At 64.6% G+C, this 21621-nt stretch overlaps 2 protein-coding genes across 2 annotated transcripts; one reads left to right on the top strand and one right to left on the bottom strand.

Annotated features, from left to right (window-relative positions):
- Positions 1–6331: 6331 nt before the first annotated feature.
- Positions 6332–10506, bottom strand: CTU1 (cytosolic thiouridylase subunit 1; the record flags this gene model as incomplete). The annotated part of the gene is made up of 4 exons (XM_080364499.1): positions 9580–10506; positions 9432–9525; positions 6491–7667; positions 6332–6350 (listed from the first exon to the last, which is right to left on the bottom strand). The coding sequence occupies exons 1-4, from the start codon at positions 10117–10119 to the stop codon at positions 6332–6334; spliced, it is 1830 nt and encodes a 609-aa protein (XP_080220625.1). The 5' UTR covers positions 10120–10506.
- A 5716-nt stretch (positions 10507–16222) lies between these two features.
- On the top strand, positions 16223–18263 carry TYROBP (transmembrane immune signaling adaptor TYROBP; the record flags this gene model as incomplete). The annotated part of the gene is made up of 4 exons (XM_080364500.1): positions 16223–16265; positions 16551–16571; positions 17238–17354; positions 18172–18263. 4 exons carry the CDS (start codon positions 16223–16225, stop codon positions 18261–18263), a joined length of 273 nt encoding a protein of 90 aa, XP_080220626.1.
- Between the last annotated feature and the right edge of the window lie 3358 nt (positions 18264–21621).

Below are 21621 nucleotides of genomic sequence, written 5' to 3' on the forward strand. Positions count from 1 at the left end.
ATTTCCCTCCCAGTGCTCCCAGTTCCCTCCCATTTCCCTCCCAGTCCCTCCCAGTCCCCCCATTGTCCCCCATTAACCCCCAATTAACCATCCCAGTCCCTCCCAGTCCCCCCCATTTCCCTCCCATTTCCCCCCTAGTCCCTCCCAGTCCCACCCATCTCCCCCCCAGTCCCCCCATTTCCCTCCCAGTCCCCCCATTTCCCTCCCATTTCCCCCCATTTCCCCCCATTCCAGTTCCTCACCCACTGCAGCGCCCGAACCAGCCCCAGCGGTTCCCTCAGCGGCTCCAGCTGCAGCCGCAGCCCCGACATCTTCCCGCCGCGCCGGAAATGACGTCACCACGCACGCGGGGGCGGAGCCAGAGCCCACGTAGCGTTCCGTTTGCATACCCGGCCACGCCCACCGCCGGGGCTCATTTGCATAAAAGGCGCCCCCAGCGCTCTCAATACCCCCCCCACCCCAGTCCCCCCCGGTGGCCACGCCCACCGCCGGGCTCATTTGCATAAAAGGCGCCCCCAGCGCTCTCAATACCCCCCCCCACCCCGGTCCCCCCCGGTGGCCACGCCCACCACTCCCCTCATTTGCATAAAAGGCGCCCCCAGCGCTCTCAATACCCCCCCCACATAACTCCCGTGGCCACGCCCACCGCTCTGCTCATTTGCATAAAAGGCGCCCCCAGCGCTCTCAATACCCCCCCCACCCCCTTCCCCCGGTGGCCACGCCCACCGCTCCTCTCATTTGCATAAAAGGCGCCCCCAGCGCTCTCAATAACCCCCCCCCACGTAACTCCCCTGGCCACGCCCACCGCAGGGCTCATTTGCATAAAAGGCGCCCCCAGCGCTCTCAAATCCCCCCCACCCCGTTCCCCCCCCGGTGGCCACGCCCACCCCTCCCCTCATTTGCATATCCCCGCCCCTCCCATTCAACACAACGACCATTTATTGGTCTCATTTACATGGCCACGCCCCCTTCCCGCTTCTAACCCCCCACACGGCTGCTGATTGGTCCGTGGCTTGCACAGCCACGCCCCCCCGGCCACACCCTCATTTGCAACAGACCACGCCCACAAACGCGTCTCATTTGCATAAGCGCCTCATACGGGTTTTATTTGCACAGGTGCTCATTTGCATGGCCGCGCCCCCCCAACCGCATCTCATTTGCATAGCGCGCGGGTCAGCGCCGGTGACGTCACAGGGTGTAGCCACGCCCCTCCTCTGACCACGCCCCTTAAACCCGAAGCCCCGCCCACAGCTCCCCAGGGTCCTATTGCCCCCCAATCAGCGCCAGGGACCCCAATGGCCGCAGGGACCCCCCAATTAACCCAGGGACCCTCTAATTAACCCAGGGCCTCCTAATTACCTTGGGGATCCCCCTAATTAACCCAGGGACCCCTAATTACCTTGAGGACCCCCCAATTACCTTGGGGACCCCCCAATTAACTCAGCGACCCTCTAATTAACCCAGGGACTCCCTAATTACTTTAGGGACCCCCAATTAACCCAGAGCTTCCTAATTACCTTGGGGACCCCCCAATTGTCCCAGAGACCCCTCAATTAACCCAGGGCCTCCTAATTACTTTAGGAACCCCCCAATTACCTTGGGGACCCCCTAATTAACCCAGGGACCCCTAATTACCTTGAGGACCCCCCAATTACCTTGGGCACCCCCCAATTAACTCAGCGACCCTCTAATTAACCCAGGGACTCCCTAATTACTTTAGGGACCCCCAATTAACCCAGAGCCTCCTAATTACCTTGGGGACCCCCCAATTGTCCCAGAGACTCCCCAATTAACCCAGGGCCTCCTAATTACTTTAGGAACCCCCCAATTACCTTGGGGACCCCCTAATTAACCCAGGGACCCCTAATTACCTTGAGGACCCCTCAATTACCTTGGGGACCCCCCAATTAACTCAGCGACCCGCTAATTAACCCAGGGACTCCCTAATTACTTTAGGGACCCCCAATTAACCCAGAGCCTCCTAATTACCTTGGGGACCCCCCAATTGTCCCAGAGACCCCTCAATTAACCCAGGGCCTCCTAATTACTTTAGGAACCCCCCAATTACCTTGGGGATCCCCCTAATTAACCCAGGGACCCCTAATTACCTTGAGGACCCCCCAATTACCTTGGGCACCCCCCAATTAACTCAGCGACCCTCTAATTAACCCAGGGACTCTCTAATTACTTTAGGGACCCCCAATTAACCCAGAGCCTCCTAATTACCTTGGGGACCCCCCAATTGTCCCAGAGACCCCTCAATTAACCCAGGGCCTCCTAATTACTTTAGGAACCCCCCAATTACCTTGGGGACCCCCTAATTAACCCAGGGACCCTTAATTACCTTGAGGACCCCCCAATTACCTTGGGCACCCCCTAATTAACTCAGCGACCCTCTAATTAACCCAGGGACTCTCTAATTACTTTAGGGACCCCCAATTAACCCAGAGCCTCCTAATTACCTTGGGGACCCCCCAATTGTCCCAGAGACCCCTCAATTAACCCAGGGCCTCCTAATTACTTTAGGAACCCCCCAATTACCTTGGGGACCCCCTAATTAACCCAGGGACCCCTAATTACCTTGAGGACCCCCCAATTACCTTGGGCACCCCCCAATTAACTCAGCGACCCTCTAATTAACCCAGGGACTCTCTAATTACTTTAGGGACCCCCAATTAACCCAGAGCCTCCTAATTACCTTGGGGACCCCCTAATTGTCCCAGAGACCCCTCAATTAACCCAGGGCCTCCTAATTACCTTGGGGACCCCCCAATTACCTTGGGGATCCCCCAATTGTCCCAGGGACCCCCTAATTACCTTGGGGCCCCCAATTAACCCAGCGACCCCCAATTACTTCAGAGCCTCCTAATTACCTTGGGGACCCCCCAATTACCTTGGGGACCCCCTAATTAACCCAGGGACCCCTAATTACCTTGGGGACCCCCCAATTACTTCAGGGCCTCCTAATTACCTTGGGGACCCCCCAATTACCCCAGAGTCTCCTAATTACCTTACGGACCCCCCAATTACCCCAGAGTCTCCTAATTACCTTAGGGACCCCCTAATTAACCCAGGGACCCCCCAATTAACCCGGGGACCCCCCCAAACACCCCCTTAGAAGTCCCAGACGTTGAGCGCCCCCCAGCCCTGCCCCACCCCCAGCAGGTGCCGCCGCACCCACCGCCCCTCCCCCACCACCAGCTCCACCTCCACCGGCCGCCTCTCCCCCCGCCCCCACCCGCTGGCCACGTGGCCACTGGACCCATGGCCACCGGACCCATGGCCACCAGCCCCATAGCCACCAACCCCATGGCCACCAGATCCATGGTCACCAGCCCCATGGCTACCAATCCCATGGCTACCAGCCCCATAGCCACCAGCCCCATGGGCACCAGCCCCATGGCCACCAGCCCCATGGCTACCAATCCCATGGCTACCAGCCCCATAGCCACCAGCCCCATGGGCACCAGCCCCATGGCCACCAGACCCACGGGGACCAGACCCATGGCTACCAACCCCATGACCATCAGACCCATGGCCACCAGCCCCATGGCAACAAGCCCCATGGCAACCAACCCCATGGCCACCAGCCCCATGGCCATGATCCTGGTGGCCACCAGCCCCATGGCTACCAAACCCATGGCCACCAGACCCATGGCTACCAACCCCATGGCCACCAGCCCCATGGCAACAAGCCCCATGGCCACCAGACCCATGGCTACCAGACCCATGACCATCAGACCCATAGCCACCAGCCCCATGGCTACCAGCCCCATGGCCACCAGACCCATGGCTACCAACCTCATGGCCACCAGACCCATGACCATGATCCTGGTGGCCACCAACCCCATGGCAACAAGCCCCATGGCTACCAACCCCATGGCCACCAGACCCATGGCTACCAACCCCATGGCCACCAACCCCATGGCCACCGGACCCATGGGCATCAACCCCATGGCCACCAGCCCCATGGCCACCAGCCCCATGGCTACCAACCCCATGGCCACCAACCCCATGGCCACCGGACCCATGGGCATCAACCCCATGGCCACCAGCCCCATGGCTACCAACCTCATGGCCACCAGACCCATGGCTACCAGCCCCATGGCCACCAGCCCCATGGCTACCAACCCCATGGCTACCAAACCCATGGCTACCAACCCCATGGCTACCAGACCCATGGCCATGATCCTGGTGGCCACCAGCCCCATGGCAACAAGCCTCATGGCTACCAGACCCATGGCCATGATCCTGGTGGCCACCAACCCCATGGCTACCAGACCCATGGCCACCAACCCCATGGCTACCAACCCCATAGCAACAAGCCCCATGGCCACCAGCCCCATGGCCACCAGCCCCATGGCCATGATCCTGGTGGCCACCAGACCCATGGGCACCAACCCCATGACCATCATCCTGGTGGCCACCAACCCTATGGCCACCAACCCCATGGCCACCAGACCCATGGCTACCAACCCCATGGCAACAAGCCCCATGGCCACCGGACCCATGGCCATGATCCTGGTGGCCACCAACCCCATAGCTACCAACCCTATGGCAATGAGCCCCATGACCATCATCCTGGTGGCTACCAACCCCATGGCCACCAGACCCATGGCAACAAGCCTCATGGCTACCAGACCCATGACCATGATCCTGGTGGCCACCAACCCCATGGCAACAAGCCCCATGGCTACCAACCCCATGGCCACCAGCCCCATGGCAACAAGCCCCATGGCCACCAACCCCTTGACTATGACCCCCATGGCCACCAGCCCCATGACCATCATCCTGGTGGCCACCAACCCCATGGCAACAAGTCCCATGGCTACCAGACCCATGGCCATGATCCTGGTGGCCACCAACCCCATGGCCACCAGACCCATGGCAACAAGTCCCATGGCCACCAGACTCTTGACTATGACCCCCATGGCCACCAGCCCCATGGCTACCAGCCCCATGGTCACCAGACCCATGGCAAGAAGCCCCATGGCCACCAGCCCCATGACCATCATCCTGGTGGCCACCAGCCCTATGGCAACAAGCCCTATGGCCACCAAGCCCATGACCATCATCCTGGTGGCCACCAACCCCATGGCCACCAGACCCATGGCCACCAGACCCATGGCAACAAGCCCCATGGCCACCAGCCCCATGGCCACCAACCCCTTGACTATGACCTCCATGGCCACCAACTCCATGACCATCATCCTGGCGGCCACCAACCCCATAACCACCAACCCCATGACCCCCAACCCCATAACCACCATCTTGGTGGCCACCAACCCCTTGACCATTAACCCCATAACCGCCAACCCCATGACCATCAACCCCATAACCCCCATCCTGATGACCCCCAACCCCATAACCATCATCTTGGTGGCCATCAACCCCTTGACCATTAACCCCATAACCATCATCCCCATGTCCCCCATCTTGGTGCCCACCAACCCCTTGACCATTAACCCCATGACCATCATCCTGGTGGCCACCAACCCCATAACCATCAACCCCATGGCCACCAACCCCATAACAACCACCTTGGTGGTCACCAACCCCTTGGCCACCAACCCCATGACCACCACCTTGGTGGCCACCAACCCCATAACCATCAACCCCATGACCATCAACCCCATAACAACCACCTTGGTGGCCATCAACCCCATAACCATCAACCCCATGGCTACCAACTCCATGTCCCCCATCTTGGTGGCCACCAACCCCTTGACCATTAACCCCATGGCCATGAACTCCATGACCCCCATCTTGGTGGCCACCAACCCATTGACCACCACCTTGGTGGCCATCAACCCTATGATCATCATCCCAATGGCCACCAACCTCATGGCCACCAACCCCTTGACCATTAACCCCATGGCCACCAACCCCATAACAACCACCTTGGTGGTCACCAACCCCTTGGCCACCAACCCCATGACCACCAGCTTGATGGCCACCAACCCCATAACCCCCACCCCCATGACCCCCACCTTGGTGGCCACCAACCCATTGACCACCACCTTGATGGCCACCAACCCCATAACCATCAACCCCATGGCCACCAACCCCATAACAACCACCTTGGTGGCCACCAACCCATTGACCACCACCTTGATGGCCACCAACCCCATAACCATCAACCCCATGGCCACCAACCCCATAACAACCACCTTGGTGGCCACCAACCCATTGACCACCACCTTGATGGCCACCAACCCCATAACCATCACCCCCATGCCCCCCATCTTGGTGGCCACCAACCCGATGGCCACCAACGCCATGTCCCCCATCTTGGTGGCCACCAACCCATTGACCATTAACCCCATAACCCTCATCCCCATGACCCCCACCTTGGTGCCCCCCAACCCATTGCCCCCCAACCCATTGCCCCCTCTCCCCCTCCCCCACCCCCACCTTGGGCCTCCCCCTCTCCACCGCCTCCACCAACACGCACGCCTTACACACCCCACGGCTACTCCCGAACCCGCACCTCCCGCACACCCCCATAGCGCCCCCCGGCCCCACGGCTTCCCCGATAGCCAACCGGCGTCCCGAGTGGCCCAACGCGGCTACGGCGCTGGAGCGGGCGGCTTCCAGGTCCTTGAGGAGCGCGCGGGGGTGGCCGCGGAAGGCGCGAGCCGCGTAGGAGCACTCGGTGCTGAAGTAGCGCAGCCCCAGGTGGTGGGCGAGGAGGACGATCTCCTTCTCGTAGGCATGGCGGAGCGGTTTGAGGCGGGGAATGGGAGGACGCGGGCGGCGGGGAGGAGCAGGTGGGCGGGTTTGGAGGGGTTGTATGGGGTGGAGGGGGGTTCTTGGGGGGTTTTTGGGGGGTTCTGGGGGGTTTTTGGGGGGTTCTTTGGGGTTTGTGGGGGTCTCCATGGGGTTCTTGGTGGTCTCCATGGGGTTCTTGGTGGTCTCCATGGGGTTTTTGGGGGGTCTTGGGGGATTTTTGGGGGGTTCTATGGGGTTCTTGGTGGTCTCCATTGGGTTCTTGGTGGGTTCTGTGGGGTTACTGGGGGGTTCTATGGGGTTCCTGTTGGGTTCTATGGGGCTCCTGGTGGTCTCCATGGTGGCCATGATGGCGGCCATGTTGGTGTCCATGTTGATGTCCTTGGCGGCCATGTTGGTGTCCATGTCGGTGGCCATGTTGGCGGCCACGTTGGCGGCCATGTTGGTGTCCTTGCTGGCCATATTGGCAGCCATGTTGGCGGCCATGTTGCTGTCCTTGGTGGCCATGTTGGCTGCCATGTTGGTGTCCATGTTGGCAGCCATGTTGGTGTCCTCAGCGGCCATGTCGGCGGCCATGTCGGTGGCCATGTCGGTGTCCTTGGCGGCCATGTTGGTGTCCTCGGCGGCCATGTTGGTGTCCTTGGCAGCCATGTTGGTGTCCATGTTGGCGGCCATGTTGGCGTCCTTGGCGGCCATGTTGGCGGCCATGTTGGTGTCCATGTTGGTGTCCTTGGCGGCCATGTTGGTGTCCTTGCTGGCCTTATTGGCGGCCATATTGGCGGCCATGTCGGCGGCCATGTCGGTGTCCTTGGCGGCCATATTGGCGGCCATGTCGGCGGCCATGTCGGCAGCCTCGGCCGCCATGCGCCGCAGCCGCGCCACGTCCCCGCGCAGGAAGTTCATGAGCACGGTCTCGGCGATGTCATCGGCATTGTGACCTGGGGGGGGCCAGTGAGTCCCAGTGCCCCCCAGTGCTCCCATTGTCCCCCAGTCCATCCCAATTGCCTCCCAATCCCCCCCATTCCCCCCCAATCCCCTTCCAGTCCATCCCATTCCCCCCCAGTCCCTCCCAGTGCCCCCCCATTCCCTCCGAGTCCCCCCATCCCAGTCTCCTCCCAGTCCCTCCCATCCCGCCCCAGTCCCTCCCAGTCCATCCCAGTCCCCTCCATTCCCCCCATCCCAATCCCTTCCCAGTCCCTCCCAGTCCATCCCAATTCCCTCCCATTGTCCCCCCAGTCCCTCCCAGTTCCCCCCAGTCCATCCCAGTCCCCCCCATTCCTTCCAGTCCCCGCATTGTTCCCCATTAACCCCCAGTACCCCCCAGTCCCCTCTCAACCCCCTCCCAGTCCATCCTAGTCCCTCCCAGTCCCCCCCCTTCCAATCCCCTCCCATTCCCCCCTAGTACCCCCCAGTCCTTCCCATCCCCTCCCAGTCTCCCCCAGTCCCCTCCCATTGCCCCCCAGTCCATCCCAGTCCTCCCATCTCAACCCCCTCCCAGTCTCCTCCCATTCACCCCCAATCCATCCCAGTCCCCTTCCAGTTCATCCCAGTTCATCCCAGTCCCCCCCATCCCAATCCCCTTCAGTCCATCCCAGTCTCCCCCAATCCCCCCATCCCAATCTCCTCCCATTCCCCCCCATTGCCCCTCAGTCCATCCCAATCCCCTCCCAGTCCCTCCCATTCCCCCCATCCCAATCCCCTCCCATTCCCTCCCAGTGCCTCCCATTCCCTCCCAGTCTCACCCAGTCCATCCCAGTCCCCCTCAATCCCCTCCCATTGTCTCCCCATCCCCTCCCAGTCCCCCCACTTCCCCCCATCCCAATCCCCCCAGTCCATCCCAGTCTCCCTCAGTTCCCCCCATTCCCCCCATCTCAATCCGTTCCCATTCCCTCCCATTCCCCCCCAGTCCATCCCAGTCCCCCCCATTCCCCCCATCCCAATCCTCTCCCATTCCCTCCCATTGCCCCCCAGTCCATCCCATTCCCTCCCAGTCCCTCCCATTGACCCCCAATCTCCCCCATCCCCTCCCATTCCCCCCCAGTCCATCCCAATCCCCTCCCATCCCCTCCCATTGCCCCCCAGTCCATCCCAATCCCCTCCCATCCCCTCCCATTGCCCCCCAGTCCATCCCAATCCCCTCCCATCGCCTCCCACTCCCTCCCATTGCCCCCCAGTCCATCCCAGTTCCTCCCATTGCCCCCCATTCCCCCCATCCCAATCCCTTCCCATTCCCTCCCATTGCCCCCCAGTCCCTCCCAGTTCCCTCCCATTCCCCCCCATCCCAATCCCCTCCCAGTTCCCTCCCATCCCAATCCCTCCCATTCCCCCCCAGTCCATCCCAATCCCCTTCCAGTTCATCCCATTCCCTCCCAGTCCCCCCATCTCAATCTGTTCCCATTCCCTCCCATTCCCCCCCAGTCCATCCCAGTTCCCGCCATCCCCTCCCATTCCCCCCTAGTCCATCCCAGTCTTCCCCAATCCCCCCCATTCCCCCCATCCCAATCCCCTCCCATTGCCCCCCAGTCCATCCCAATCCCCTCCCATCCCCTCCCACTCCCTCCCATTGCCCCCCAGTCCATCCCAGTCTCCCCCAATCCCTCCCATTCCCCCCCATCCCAATCTCCTCCCATTCCCCCCCATTCCCCCCATCCCAATCCCCTCCCATCCCCTCCCACTCCCCCCCATTGCCCCCCATAACTCACCGGTGGCGATCCAATCCGCTCCCAGCATCCTCGCCCCCCTCTCCAGCGCCTGCCTCCTCCACACCCCGCAGAACGTGCAGCGGCTGCCCCCCCTCCCCACTCCTCCCAATTCCCCCCCTTTCTTTCCCCCTCTCATTCCCCCCAGTGCTCCCAGTTCTCCCAGTTCATCCACGCTGCACCCAAACAGCTCCCGGTGGCTCAGCACCAATAACGGCAGCGCCCCCCGCGCCGCCCGCAGCGCCCCCAGCGCCTCCTCGCGGTACCCGGCGATCCCCTCGTCCACCGCCAACAGCACCAGGCGGTACTGGGTGAACTGGGAGAACTGGGACAGCAGGTGAGCCAGAACCGACGAGTCCTTCCCGCCCGACGCCGCCACCGCGATGATGGCGCCGGGGGAGGGGACGGCGCGGCGGGGAGGGGGGGGACCCCACTTGGAGATGGGGGGGGGGACCCCACTTGGAACTGGGGACACCTCCAGTTTGGGGCTGATTGGGGGCTGGGGATAATGGGAGGGGTTTGGGGACCCCTTGGTTGGAATTGGGGGGGATACCCTGCATGGGATTGGGGGGGACTCCCCACTTGGTAATGGGAGGGGGACCCCACTTGGAATTGGGGGGGACCCCCTGGTTGGAATTGGGGGGACCCCCAGTTTGGGGCTCGTTGGATACTGGGGATAATGGGAAGACATTGGGGACCCCCTGGTTGGAACTGGGAGGGAGCCCCTGATTGGAACTGGGAGGACACCCCACTATGGGGAGGGGTTTGGGGACCCCCTGGTTGGAATTGGGGGGACCCCCAGTTTGGGACTCATTGGATGCTGGGGATAATGGGAGGGTATTGGGGACCCCCTGGTTGGAATTGGGGGGACCCCCAGTTTGGGGCTGATTGGGGGCTGAGGGTAATGGGAGGGGTTTGGGGACTTTGGGGACCCCCTGGTTGGAATTGGGGGGACCCCCAGTTTGGGGTTCATTGGGTGCTGGGGATAATAGGAGGGGATTGGGGATGGAATTGGGGGGACCCTCCTCTATGGGGAAGGGTTTGGGGACCCCCTGGTTGGAATTGGGGGGACCCCCAGTTTGGGGCTCGTTGGGTGCTGGGGATAATGGGAGGGTATTGGGGACCCCCTGGTTGGAATTGGGGGGACCCCCAGTTTGGGGGTTGTTGGGTGCTGGGGGTAATGGGAGGGGATTGGGGACCCTCTGGTTGGAATTGGGGGGTTCCCCCTCTTGGGGGATGGAGGTATGGGAGGGACCCCCAGTTTGGGGTTCATTGGGTGCTGGGGTTAATGGGAGGGTATTGGGGACCCCTTGGTTGGAATTGGGGGGACCCCCAGTTTGGGGCTGATTGGGTGCTGGGAATAATGAGAAGACATTGGGGACCCCCTGGTTGGAATTGGGGGGACCCCTGGTTGGGGGTCGTTGGGTGCTGGGGATAATGGGAAGGGATTGGGGACTTTGGGGACCCCCTGGTTGGAATTAGGGGGGACACCCCACTTTGTAATGGGGGGGACACCCCAGTTGGAATTGGGGGAACCCCCAGTTTGGAGCTGATTGGGGGCTGGGGATAATGGGAGGGTATTGGGGACCCCCTTGTTGGAATTGGGGGGGACACCCTGATTGGAACTGGGGGGACCCCCCTCTATGGGGAGGGCATTGGGGACCCCCTGGTTGGAACTGGGGGGACCCCCAGTTTGGGGTTCATTGGGTGCTGGGGACAATGGGAGGGCATTGTGGACCCCCCCATTGGAATTGGGGGGGACGCCCCACTTGGAATTGGGGGGGACCCCCAGTTTGGGGTTCATTGGGGACCTTGGGGACCCCCTGATGGGAATTGGGGGGGACACCCACTTAGAACTGGGGGTCCCCCCATTTTGGGGCTCATTGGGTGCTGGGGACAATGGGAAGACATTGGGGACCCCCTGATTGGAATTGGGGGGGACACCCCACTTGGGATGGGGGGGGACACCCCCACTTTGGGTCTCATTGGGTGCTGCACATAACGGGATGAATTTGGGGTGCTCTCCCACCCCCATAATAAATTGTGGGGGCTTCTCCTTTTGGGGACCACCCCCCCCCAACCCCCCCCATACCGGATTTCACGGCGAACCCCTTTTCCCCCCCCCCTAATTTTGGGGGACCCCCCACTTTGTTGCCCACCCCCCCCATCCCTCATTGAGCTCCCAGTGGTTGGAAGGGGGGGGGGGGGCTGCATTTCGGGCCCCCCCATTTCCCCCCCGTTGCTCCCCTCGGTTTGCCGATGGGGGGGCCCATTCGGGGGGACCCCGGGGGTGGGGTGGGGGTGGTTTTTGGGGGGGTCCGTGACCCCCAAAGCTCGTAGCACCTCATTTTGGAAGGCGCTGATGAAGCAGCTGCGGCACAAACGCTCCCCAGTGCGGGGGCGGCGAAGCGCGGCCGCCAACGGGCAGCGGCGGCACAGCGGGGCGGAGCCATTACCTGCGGGGGGGGGGACACACACATAAACCATCCCATAAACACCCCAAAACACCACCAGAACCCCCAAAATTATCGGGGGGGGACATACCCCCCTTCCCCTAAATCAATGGGGTGCGTCCCGACCCCTTAAACCCGCCACAGAGTGCGAATGGGGGGTTCTGAGCACCCCAAACTCCCCCCGGCGGGGTGGGGAATGGTCTGGCCCGACCGCCATAGAGCGCAATGGAGCGTCCAGACCCAACCAAAGTGCCCCCCAGGGGGGGAATGGTCGCTCCTGACCCCCCCAAAACTCCCCCCTAGGGGGGAAATGGTCGCTCCCGAACCAAATAGTCCCTCCTGAACCCCCTAAACTCCCCCCTAGGGGGGGAATGGTCGCTCCCGAACCCCCCAACCCCCCCCTAGCCTGGAAATGGTCTCTCTCGACTCCACCATAGAGCACAATGGTCCCTCCCGAACCCCCTAACTCCCCCCTAGGGGGGAAATGGTCTCTCCCGAACCCCCCAAACTCCCCCCTAGGGGGGAAATGGTCTCACCCGACCCCCCCAAACTCCCCCCTAGGGGGGAAATGGTCGCTCCCGACCCCCCCAAACTCCCCCCTAGGGGGGAAATGGTCTCTCCCGACTCCACCATAGAGCACAATGGTCCCTCCCGAACCCCCTAACTCCCTACTAGGGGGGAAATGGTCTCTCCCGAACCCCCCAAACTCCCCCCTAGGGGGGAAATGGTCTCACCCGACCCCCCCAAACTCCCCCATAGGGGGGAAATGGTCGCTCCCGACCCCCCCAAACTCCCCCCTAGGGGGGAAATGGTCTCTCCCGACTCCACCATAGAGCACAATGGTCCCTCCCGAACCCCCAAACCCCCCCCTAGCCTGGGAATGGTCGCTCCCCACCCCACCATAGAGCACAATGGTCCCTCCCGACCCCCCAACCCCCCCCCAGCCTGGGAATGGTCGCTCCCCACTCCACCATAGAGCCCCATGGACCCTAAACCCCCCCCTTAGACTGGCAATGGTCGCTCCCCACCCCACCATAGAACCCCATGGACCCTCCCGACCCCCCTAAACCCCCCCCTAAGGTGCGAATGGTCCCTCCCGAACCCCTAAACCCCCCCCCGAAATGTTTCCACCCCCCTCGTTACCGTGACTTGGTCTCGCCCACCGGGGACCCACGTCACTGGCGCGCGCACGCCACGCCGCTCGCGCCGCTTCCCTCGCCCGGCCCCGCCCACCCCACCTCCGTCCAGCCAATCAGCGCGCAGGGCGGGGGGGGCGCACGCCCGGCCACGCCCACTAGCGGCTCTGAGGAGGCGGCGCATGCGCAGTGCGGCTGGAGCCCCTTGGAGGGTGATTAACGCGTAATTAACGCGTAATTAACGGGTAATTAACGCCCCACCGGGGGTCAGTTCGACCCATTGAAGGGTAATTAACCCCCCAGGAGCGGTTGCGACCCCCCCGGGGCGATTTAACGCCCCCAAAGGGCAACGATCACTCTCCCCCCATACACGGATATGGGGAAGGGGGCGGGGCTTGAGGGGAGGGGGCGGGGCTTGGAGGGGGCGGGGCTAAATGTGGCTCTGCCCCCTAAAGGGGGGGGCAGAGGGTTCATTGGGGGGGGCGGGGGGGACCCAGGAGTTCGGGTAGGGGTGGGTCACAGGGGTCATAGAGGGGTCACAGAGGGACCCAGGAGTGCCCCAATGGACCCAGGAGTTCGGGAAGGGACCCAGGCGTCCGGGTAGGGGGGGGTCACAGGGGTCATAGAGGGGTCACAGAGGGACCCAGGAGTGCCCCAAGGGACCCAGGAGTTCGGGGAGGGACCCAGGAGTTCGGGGAGGGACCCAGGAGTTCGGGAGGGGACCCAGGAGTTCGGGGGGGACCCAGGAGTTCGGGAAGGGGGAGTCACAGGGGTCATAGGGGGGTCACAGAGGTCACAGGGGGACCCAGGAGTGCCCCAAGGGACCCAGGAGTTCGGGAGGGAACCAAGAGTTCGGGGGGACCCAGGAGTTCGGGAAGGGACCCAGGCGTCCGGGTAGGGGGGGTCACAGGGGTCATAGGGGGACCCAGGAGTGCCCCAATGGACCCAGGAGTTCGGGAGGGACCCAGGAGTTCGGGAGGGACCCAGGAGTTCGGGGAGGGACCCAGGCGTCCGGGTAGGGGGAGTCACAGGGGTCACAGAGGGACCCAGGAGTGCCCCAATGGACCCAGGAGTTCGGGAGGGATCCAGGAGTTCGGGAAGGACCCAGGAGTTCGGGTAGGGGTGGGTCACAGGGGTCATAGAGGGGTCACAGAGGTCACAGGGGGACCCAGGAGTTCGGGAGGGACCCAGGAGTTCGAGAGGGACCCAGGAGTTCCGAAGGGACCCAGGCATCCGGGCCAGGTGCTCAGGAGGGACCCAGGAGTTCGGGAAGGGACCCAGGAGTTCGGGAGGGGGGTCATGGGGGGACCCAGGAGTTCGGGGAACTCTGGGGTCCAGAGGGGACCCAGGCGTCCGGGTAGGGGTGGGTCACAGTGGTCATAGAGGGGTCACAGAGGTCACAGGGGGACCCAGGAGTGCCCCAATGGACCCAGGAGTTCGGGGAGGGACCCAGGAGTTCGGGGAGGGACCCAGGAGTTCGGGAGGGACCCAGGAGTTCGGGAAGGGGACCCAGGAGTTCAGGATGGGGGTTATGGGGGGACCCAGGAGTTCTGGAGGGACCCAGGAGTTCGGGAAGGGACCCAGGCATCCGGGCCAAGTGCTCAGGAGGGACCCAGCAGTTCGGGGGGACCCAGGAGTTCGGGGTGGGGGTCATGGGGGACCCAGGAGTTCGGGGGACTGTGGGGTCCAGAGGGGACCCAGGCGTCCGGGTAGGGGGGGTCACAGAGGTCACAGGGGGACCCAGGAGTTCGGGAGGGGACCCAGGAGTTCGAGAAGGGACCCAGGAGTTCGGGATGGGGGTCATGGGGGACCCAGGAGTTCGGGGAACTATGGGGTCCAGAGGGGACCCAGGCGTCCGGGTAGAGGGGGGTCACGGGGTCATAGGGGGGTCACAGAGGTCACAGGGGGACCCAGGAGTGCCCCAATGGACCCAGGAGTTCGGGAGGGGACCCAGGAGTTCGGGAGGGGACCCAGGAGTTCGGGAAGGGACCCAGGAGTTCGAGAAGGGACCCAGGAGTTCGGGAGGGGGGTCATGGGGGACCCAGGAGTTCGGGGAACTGTGGGGTCCAGAGGGGACCCAGGCGTCCGGGTAGAGGGGGGTCACAGGGGTCATAGGGGGGTCACAGAGGGACCCAGGAGTGCCCCAATGGACCCAGGAGTTCGGGAGGGACCCAGGCATCCAGGCCAGGCACTCAGAAGGGACCCAGGAGTTCGGGTAGGGGTGGGTCACAGGGGTCATAGAGGGGTCACAGAGGTCACAGGGGGACCCAGGAGTGCCCCAATGGACCCAGGAGTTCGGGAGACTGTGGGGTCCAGAGGGGGACCCAGGCGTCCGGGTAGGGGGGGGGTCACAAGGGAGTCACAGAGGTCACAGGGGGACCCAGGAGTTCGAGAGGGACCCAGGAGTTCAGGAGGGACCCAGGAGTTCGGGAAGGGACCCAGGCATCCGGGCCAGGTGCTCAGGAGGGACCCAGGAGTTCTGGGGGGACCCAGGAGTTTGGGAGGGGGGTCATGGGGACCCAGGAGTTCGAGGGGACTGTGGGGTCCAGAGGGGACCCAGGTGTCCGGGTAGGGGGGGTCACAGAGGTCACAGGGGGACCCAGGAGTTCGGGAAGGGACCCAGGAGTTCGGGAGGGGGGAGTCACAGGGGTCATAGGGGGGTCACAGAGGTCACAGGGCGACCCAGGAGTTCGGGAGGGGACCCAGGAGTTCGGGAGGGACCCAGGAGTTCGGGAAGGCACCCAGGCGTCCGGGCCAAGTGCTCAGGAGGGACCCAGGAGTTCGGGGGGGACCCAGGAGTTCGGGAAGGGACCCAGGAGTTCGGGATGGGGGTCATGGGGGACCCAGGAGTTCGGGGGACTGTGGGTTCCAGAGGGGACCCAGGTGTCCGGGTAGGGGGGGGGTCACAGGGGTCATAGAGGGGTCACAGAGGGACCCAGGAGTGCCCCAATGGACCCAGGAGTTCGAGAAGGGACCCAGGAGTTCGGGAGGGATCCAGGAGTTCGGGGGGACCCAGGAGTTCGGGGTGGGGGTCACAGGGGACCCAGGCGTCCGGGCAGCCCATGGGTGCTGGGGTGATGTGGGTGGCTGGGCCCTGCCCGGATGCCTGGGTCCCCTCCCGGACGCCTGGGTCCCGTGGCCGTGGGTGGGGCGGGCGTGTCCCTGTGTGGCCCCGCCCACTTCTCCCTGTCCCCCCATTGTCACCATGGGCCCCCCAGGCACCCCCCACCTGCTCCTGCTGCTCCTCGGTAAGTCCCCCCTCCCCCACCTCCCCAAAGGGACCCAGGCGTCCGGGGAAACCCCCCCCAACCCTCCCAAGGGACCCAGGCGTCCGGGTGCCCCTCCCATACCCAAGGAAACCCCAAAAGGGGAAGTTTGGGGGGGGACTCGGACGCCTGGGTCCCTTGAGAGCGGGAGGAGGGGTGGGGGGTGCTGAGAGGACCCAGGCGTCCGGGTAGGGGGAGGGGCGCTCAGGGGGTGTCATTTCCCCCCCCCCCCCCCCCCCCATCCTGTACCCCCCAATTGTCTTTTAGGGCTCGTGGCTGCGAAGAGTGGTGAGGCCCCTCCCCCACCCCGGGGGGACCCAGGAGTTCGGGGAGGGACCCAGGAGTTCGGGGAGGGACCCAGGAGTTCGAGAGGGACCCAGGAGTTCGGGAGGAACCCAGGAGTTCGGGGAGGGACCAAAAAGTTCGCCGCGGAACCAAAGTTCGGGGTTGTGGGGGTGGGGGGGGGGAGGTTCAGAGGTGGCACCGAGGTACAGGGGGACCGGAAGTGATGTTACACCGAGGCAAATGGGGGGGGAATGGACGGTTTTGGGGCTCCCGGGGGGGTTTTGGGGCTCCCAGTTGGATTTTTTGGGGGGGTTTGGGGGGACCCAGGAGTTCCAGAGGGACCCAGGTGTTCGGGAGGGGACCCAGGAGTTCGGGAGGACCCAGGAGTCCGGGAGGGACCCAGGAGTTCGGGAAGGGACCCAGGAGTTCGGGGGGGGGGACCCAGGAGTTCGGGGGGGGGGGACCCAGGAGTTCGGGAGGGACCCAGGCGTCCGGGAGGGACCCAGGAGTTCGGGGGGGGGGACCCAGGAGTTCAGGAGGGGACCCAGGCGTCCGGGAGGGACCCAGGAGTTCGGGAGGGGACCCAGGAGTCCGGGAGGGACCCAGGCGTCCGGGAGGGACCCAGGCGTTCGGGCCCCGCCTTTCGCCCCTCCCCCTCCCCCCCTCCAGACTCCAGCTCCTGTTTGCCGGGTCCTGGACCAATCGCTGCGCTGGTTGTTGCTGACGTCGTGATGACGCTGCTGATCGCGGGCGGGGCCTATTGCCTGGCCAAGCGTGGCCAGCGAGGTGGGGGCGGAGCCAATGGGGAAGGGGGCGGAGCCAATGGGAAGGGGCGCAGCCAATGGGGAAGGGGGCGGAGCCAAAGGGGAAGGGGCGGAGCCAATGGGGAGGGGCGGAGCCAATGGGGAAGGGGGCGGAGCCAATGGGGAAGGGGGCGGAGCCAATGGGGAAGGGGGCGGAGCCAATGGGGAAGGGGGCGGGGCCAATGGAGAAGGGGCGGAGCAAAGGGGAAGGGGCGGAGTAAATGGGGAAGTGGGCGTGGCCAATGGGGAAGGGGCGGGGCCAATGGGGAAGTGGGCGTGGCCAAAGGGGAAGGGGGCGGAGCCAGTGGGGAAGGGGGCTCGGCCAATGGGAAGGAGCGGAGCCAATGGGGAAGGGGGCGGAGCCAATGGGAAGGGGCGGAGCCAATGGGGAAGGGGGCGGAGCCAATGGGAAGGGGCGGAGCCAATGGGGAAGGGGCGGAGCCAATGGGGAAGCTGCGGAGTCAATGGGGAAGGGGCGGAGCCAATGGGGAAGGGGCGGGGCCAATGGAGAAGGGGGCGTGGCCAATGGGGAAGGGGCGGAGCCAATGAGGAATGGGGCTCGGCCAATGGGGAAGGGGGTGGAGCCAATGAGAAGGGGCGGAGCCAATGGGAAGGGGCGGAGCCAATGGGGAAGGGGCGGAGCCAATGGGGAAGCTGCGGAGTCAATGGGGAAGGGGGCGGGGCCAATGGTGAAGCGGCAGAGCCAATGAGGGCGCGTCCCGCGCAGGGGGCGTGGCCAGAGCGGTGAAGCGCGGGTGGGCGTGGCCTCTTTTCTGACCCCGCCCCTTCTCCCCTGTCAGCCCCGCCCAATCCCCGCCCCCCCGAGCCGGACTCGACCTATCAGGAGCTTCAGGGCGCCCGCGCGGACGTTTACAGCGAACTGAAGCGCTGAGCCGCCCCTCCCCCCACCGAGGGGACCCAGGCGTTCGAGCCCCTCCCCCCTCCATTCAATAAACTCGCCTTTTTTGCCCCGTTTTCCCTCAATTCCGCCTCAATTTCCCGACGGCCGCGGGTAGTGACGTCAGCTGCGGGCACCGGAAGTGGCTTCATCCCCTTCCGCCCGGTTTCTCCTCACAGCATGGCGGCGGCGGCTCCGGGCGGGCCCGGGCCCGGGCCCGGCGCTGCGGGGTCTGCGGGGAGCGGAGCGGCCGCTCCGGGGGGCAACGGGGCGGCGGGAGCGGCGCCCAAGAGCGGGGAGGAGCGGCTCAAGGAGATGGAGGCCGAGATGGCGCTGTGAGCGGGGCGGGCCGGGGGGGGCGTGGGGAAGGAGGGGGGGGGGGCCCCCTGGGGTCGCCATGGTGACGGGGGCGGGGCCTGGGGTCACCATGGTGACGGGGGCAGGGGGCTGGGGTCACATGGCAAAGGGAGTGGAGTGGGGAAGGGGGCGTGGCCTGCGGTCGCCATGGTGACGCGGGCGGGGGCTGCGACGGGAGTGGAGTGGGGAAGGGGGGGGGGGGGGCCTGCGGTCGCCATGGTGACGGGAGTGGAGTGGGGAAAGGGGCGTAGCCTGGGGTCGTCATGGTGATGGGGGCGGGGCCTGGGGTCACCGTGCGAGTGGGGGCTGCGGTCGCCATGGCGACGGGGGTGGAGTGGGGAAGGGGCGTGGTCTGGGGTCGCCATGGTAACGGATGAGGGACTGTGGGGGGGGGTCACTATGGAGAGGGGGCTGGGGCCTGGGGTCACTATGGCAACGGGGGTGGAGGGGGAAGGGGGCGTGGCCTGCGATCGCCATGGTGACGGGGGTGCAGTGGGGAAGGGGGCGTGGCCTGCGGTCGCCATGGTGACGGGGGCGGGGGGCTGGAGTCACATGGCAAAGGGAGTGGAGTGGGGAAGGGGGCGTGGCCTGGGGTCGCCATGGTGACGCGGGCGGGGGCTGTGAGGGGGGTGGAGTTGGGAAGGGGGCGTGGTCTGCGGTCACCATGGTAACGGATGAGGGACTGGGGGGGGGTCACTATGGAGAGGGGGCTGGGGCCTGGGGTCACTATGGCAACGGGGATGGAGTGGGGAAGGGGGCGTGGTCTGGGGGTCGCCATGGTGATGGGGGGCGGGGCCTGAGGGCTGTATGGCAAAGGGAGTGGAATGGGGAAGGGGGCGTGGCTGAGGTCGCCATGGTGACGGGGGTGGAGTGGGGAAGGAGGCGTGGCCTGGGGTCGCCATGGTGACACGGGCGGGGGCTGTGACGGGGGTGGAGTGGGGAAGGGGGCGTGGCCTGGGGTCGCCATGGTGACGGGGGCGGGGCCTGGGGTCACCGTGCGAGTGGGGGCTGGGGTCACCATGGCAACCGGGGTGGAGTGGGGAAGGGGGCGTGGCCTGGGGTCACCATAGTAACAGATGAGGGACTGGGGGGGGAGGGGTCACTATGGAGAGGGGGAGGGGTCTGGGGTCGTCATGGTGACGGAGGTGCAGTGGGGAAGGGGGCGTGGCTGAGGTCGCCATGGTGACGGGGGTGGAGTGGGGAAGGGGGCGTGGCCTGAGGTCGCCATGGTGACGGGGGCGGGGGCTGGGGTCACATGGCAAAGGGAGTGGAGTGGGGAAGGGGGCGTGGCCTGGGGTCGCCATGGTGACGCGGGCGGGGGCTGTGAGGGGGGTGGAGTTGGGAAGGGGACGTGGCCTGCGGTGGCCATGGTGATGGGGATGGAGTGGGGAAGGGGGCGTGGCCTGAGGTCGCCATGGTGATGGGGGCGGGGCCTGGGTTGACCGTGGCAAAGGGAGGGGAGTGGGTAAGGGGGCGTGGTCTGTGGTCGCCATAGTAACAGATGAGAGACTGAGGGGGGGTCACTATGAAGAGGGGGAGGGGTCTGGGGTCACCATGGCAACGGGGGTGGAATGGGGAAGGGGGCGGGGCCTGGGGTCACTGGGAGGGCTATGGGGGTCACTGGGGGGTCACTGGGAGGGCTATGGGGGTCACAGGGGTCACTGAAGGTCACAGGGGTCCCTGGGGTCACTGAAGGTCACAGGGGTCACTAGGGGAGATATGGGGGTCACTGGGAGGGCTATGGAGGTCATTGGGGTCACTGGGGTTACTAGGGGTCACAGAGGTCACAGGGAGGGCTATGGGTGTCATTGGGGTCACTGGAGCGACTGAGGGAGCTATGGGGTCACTGAGGTCACTGAGGGTCACAGGGGTCATTGGGGTCACTGGGAGGGCTATGGGAGTCACGGGTCACTGGGAGAGCTATGGGGGTCACAGGGGTCATTGGGGTCACTGGGAGGGCTATGGGGGTCACTGGGGTCACTGAGGGTCACAGGGGTCACTGGGGTCACTGGGAGGGCTATGGGGGTCATAAGGGTCACTGGGGTCACTGAGGTCACAGGGGTCAATGGGAGGGTTCTGGGGGTCACAGGGGTCATTGGGGTCACCCCCCGCCCCCCCCCCCCCCCCCCCGCGGGGGACCCGCTGACCTTGGCCGTGACCCCCCCGGTGACCCCGCCCGTCACCCCCCCCGTCACCCCCGTCCTGCGGCCGATCATCGCCACCAACACCTACCAGCAGGTGACAGCCCTGCCCCCAATGGCCCCCAATGGCCCCAATGTCCCCAGACCCCCCCACAGTGTCCCCAGACCCCCCCCATTGTCCCAATGTCCCCAGACCCACCCCAGTGTCCCCAATGGCCCCATGGACCCCAATGGCCCCATTGATCCCAATGGCCCCATTGACCCCAATGTCCCCAGACCCCCCCATTGTCCCCAATGTCCCCCAGTGTTCTCAATGTCCCCAGACCTCCCCCACCGTGTCCCCAGACCCCCCCCAATATCCCCAATGTCCCCATTGGCCCCAATGGCCTCATTGACCCCATTGACCCCAACGTCCCCATTGCCCCCATTGTCCCCATTGCCCCCATTGTCCCCATTGCCCCCAATGTCCCCATTGACCCCAATGTCTCCATTGACCCCAATGACCCCATTGCCCCCAATGCCCCCAATGTCCCCAATGTCCCCAATGTCCCCATTGCCCCCATTGTCCCCAATGTCCCCATTGCCCCAATGTCCCCAATGCCCCCATTGCCCCCAATGCCCCTATTGCCCCCAATGCCCCCATTGCCCCCATCGCCCCCATTGCCCCCAATGCCCCCATTGCCCCATTGCCCCCAATGTCCCCATTGCCCCCATTGCCCCCAATGTCCCCAATGCCCCCATTGCTCTCATTGCCCCCGATGTCCCCATTGCCCCCATTGCCCCCATTGCCCCCAATGTCCCCATTGCCCCCATTGCCCCCATTGCCCCCATTGCCCCCATTGCCCCCAATGTCC

Source organism: Nesoenas mayeri (assembly GCF_963082525.1).
Source record: "Nesoenas mayeri genome assembly, contig: SCAFFOLD_199, whole genome shotgun sequence".
Classification (NCBI taxonomy): Eukaryota; Metazoa; Chordata; class Aves; order Columbiformes; family Columbidae; genus Nesoenas; species Nesoenas mayeri.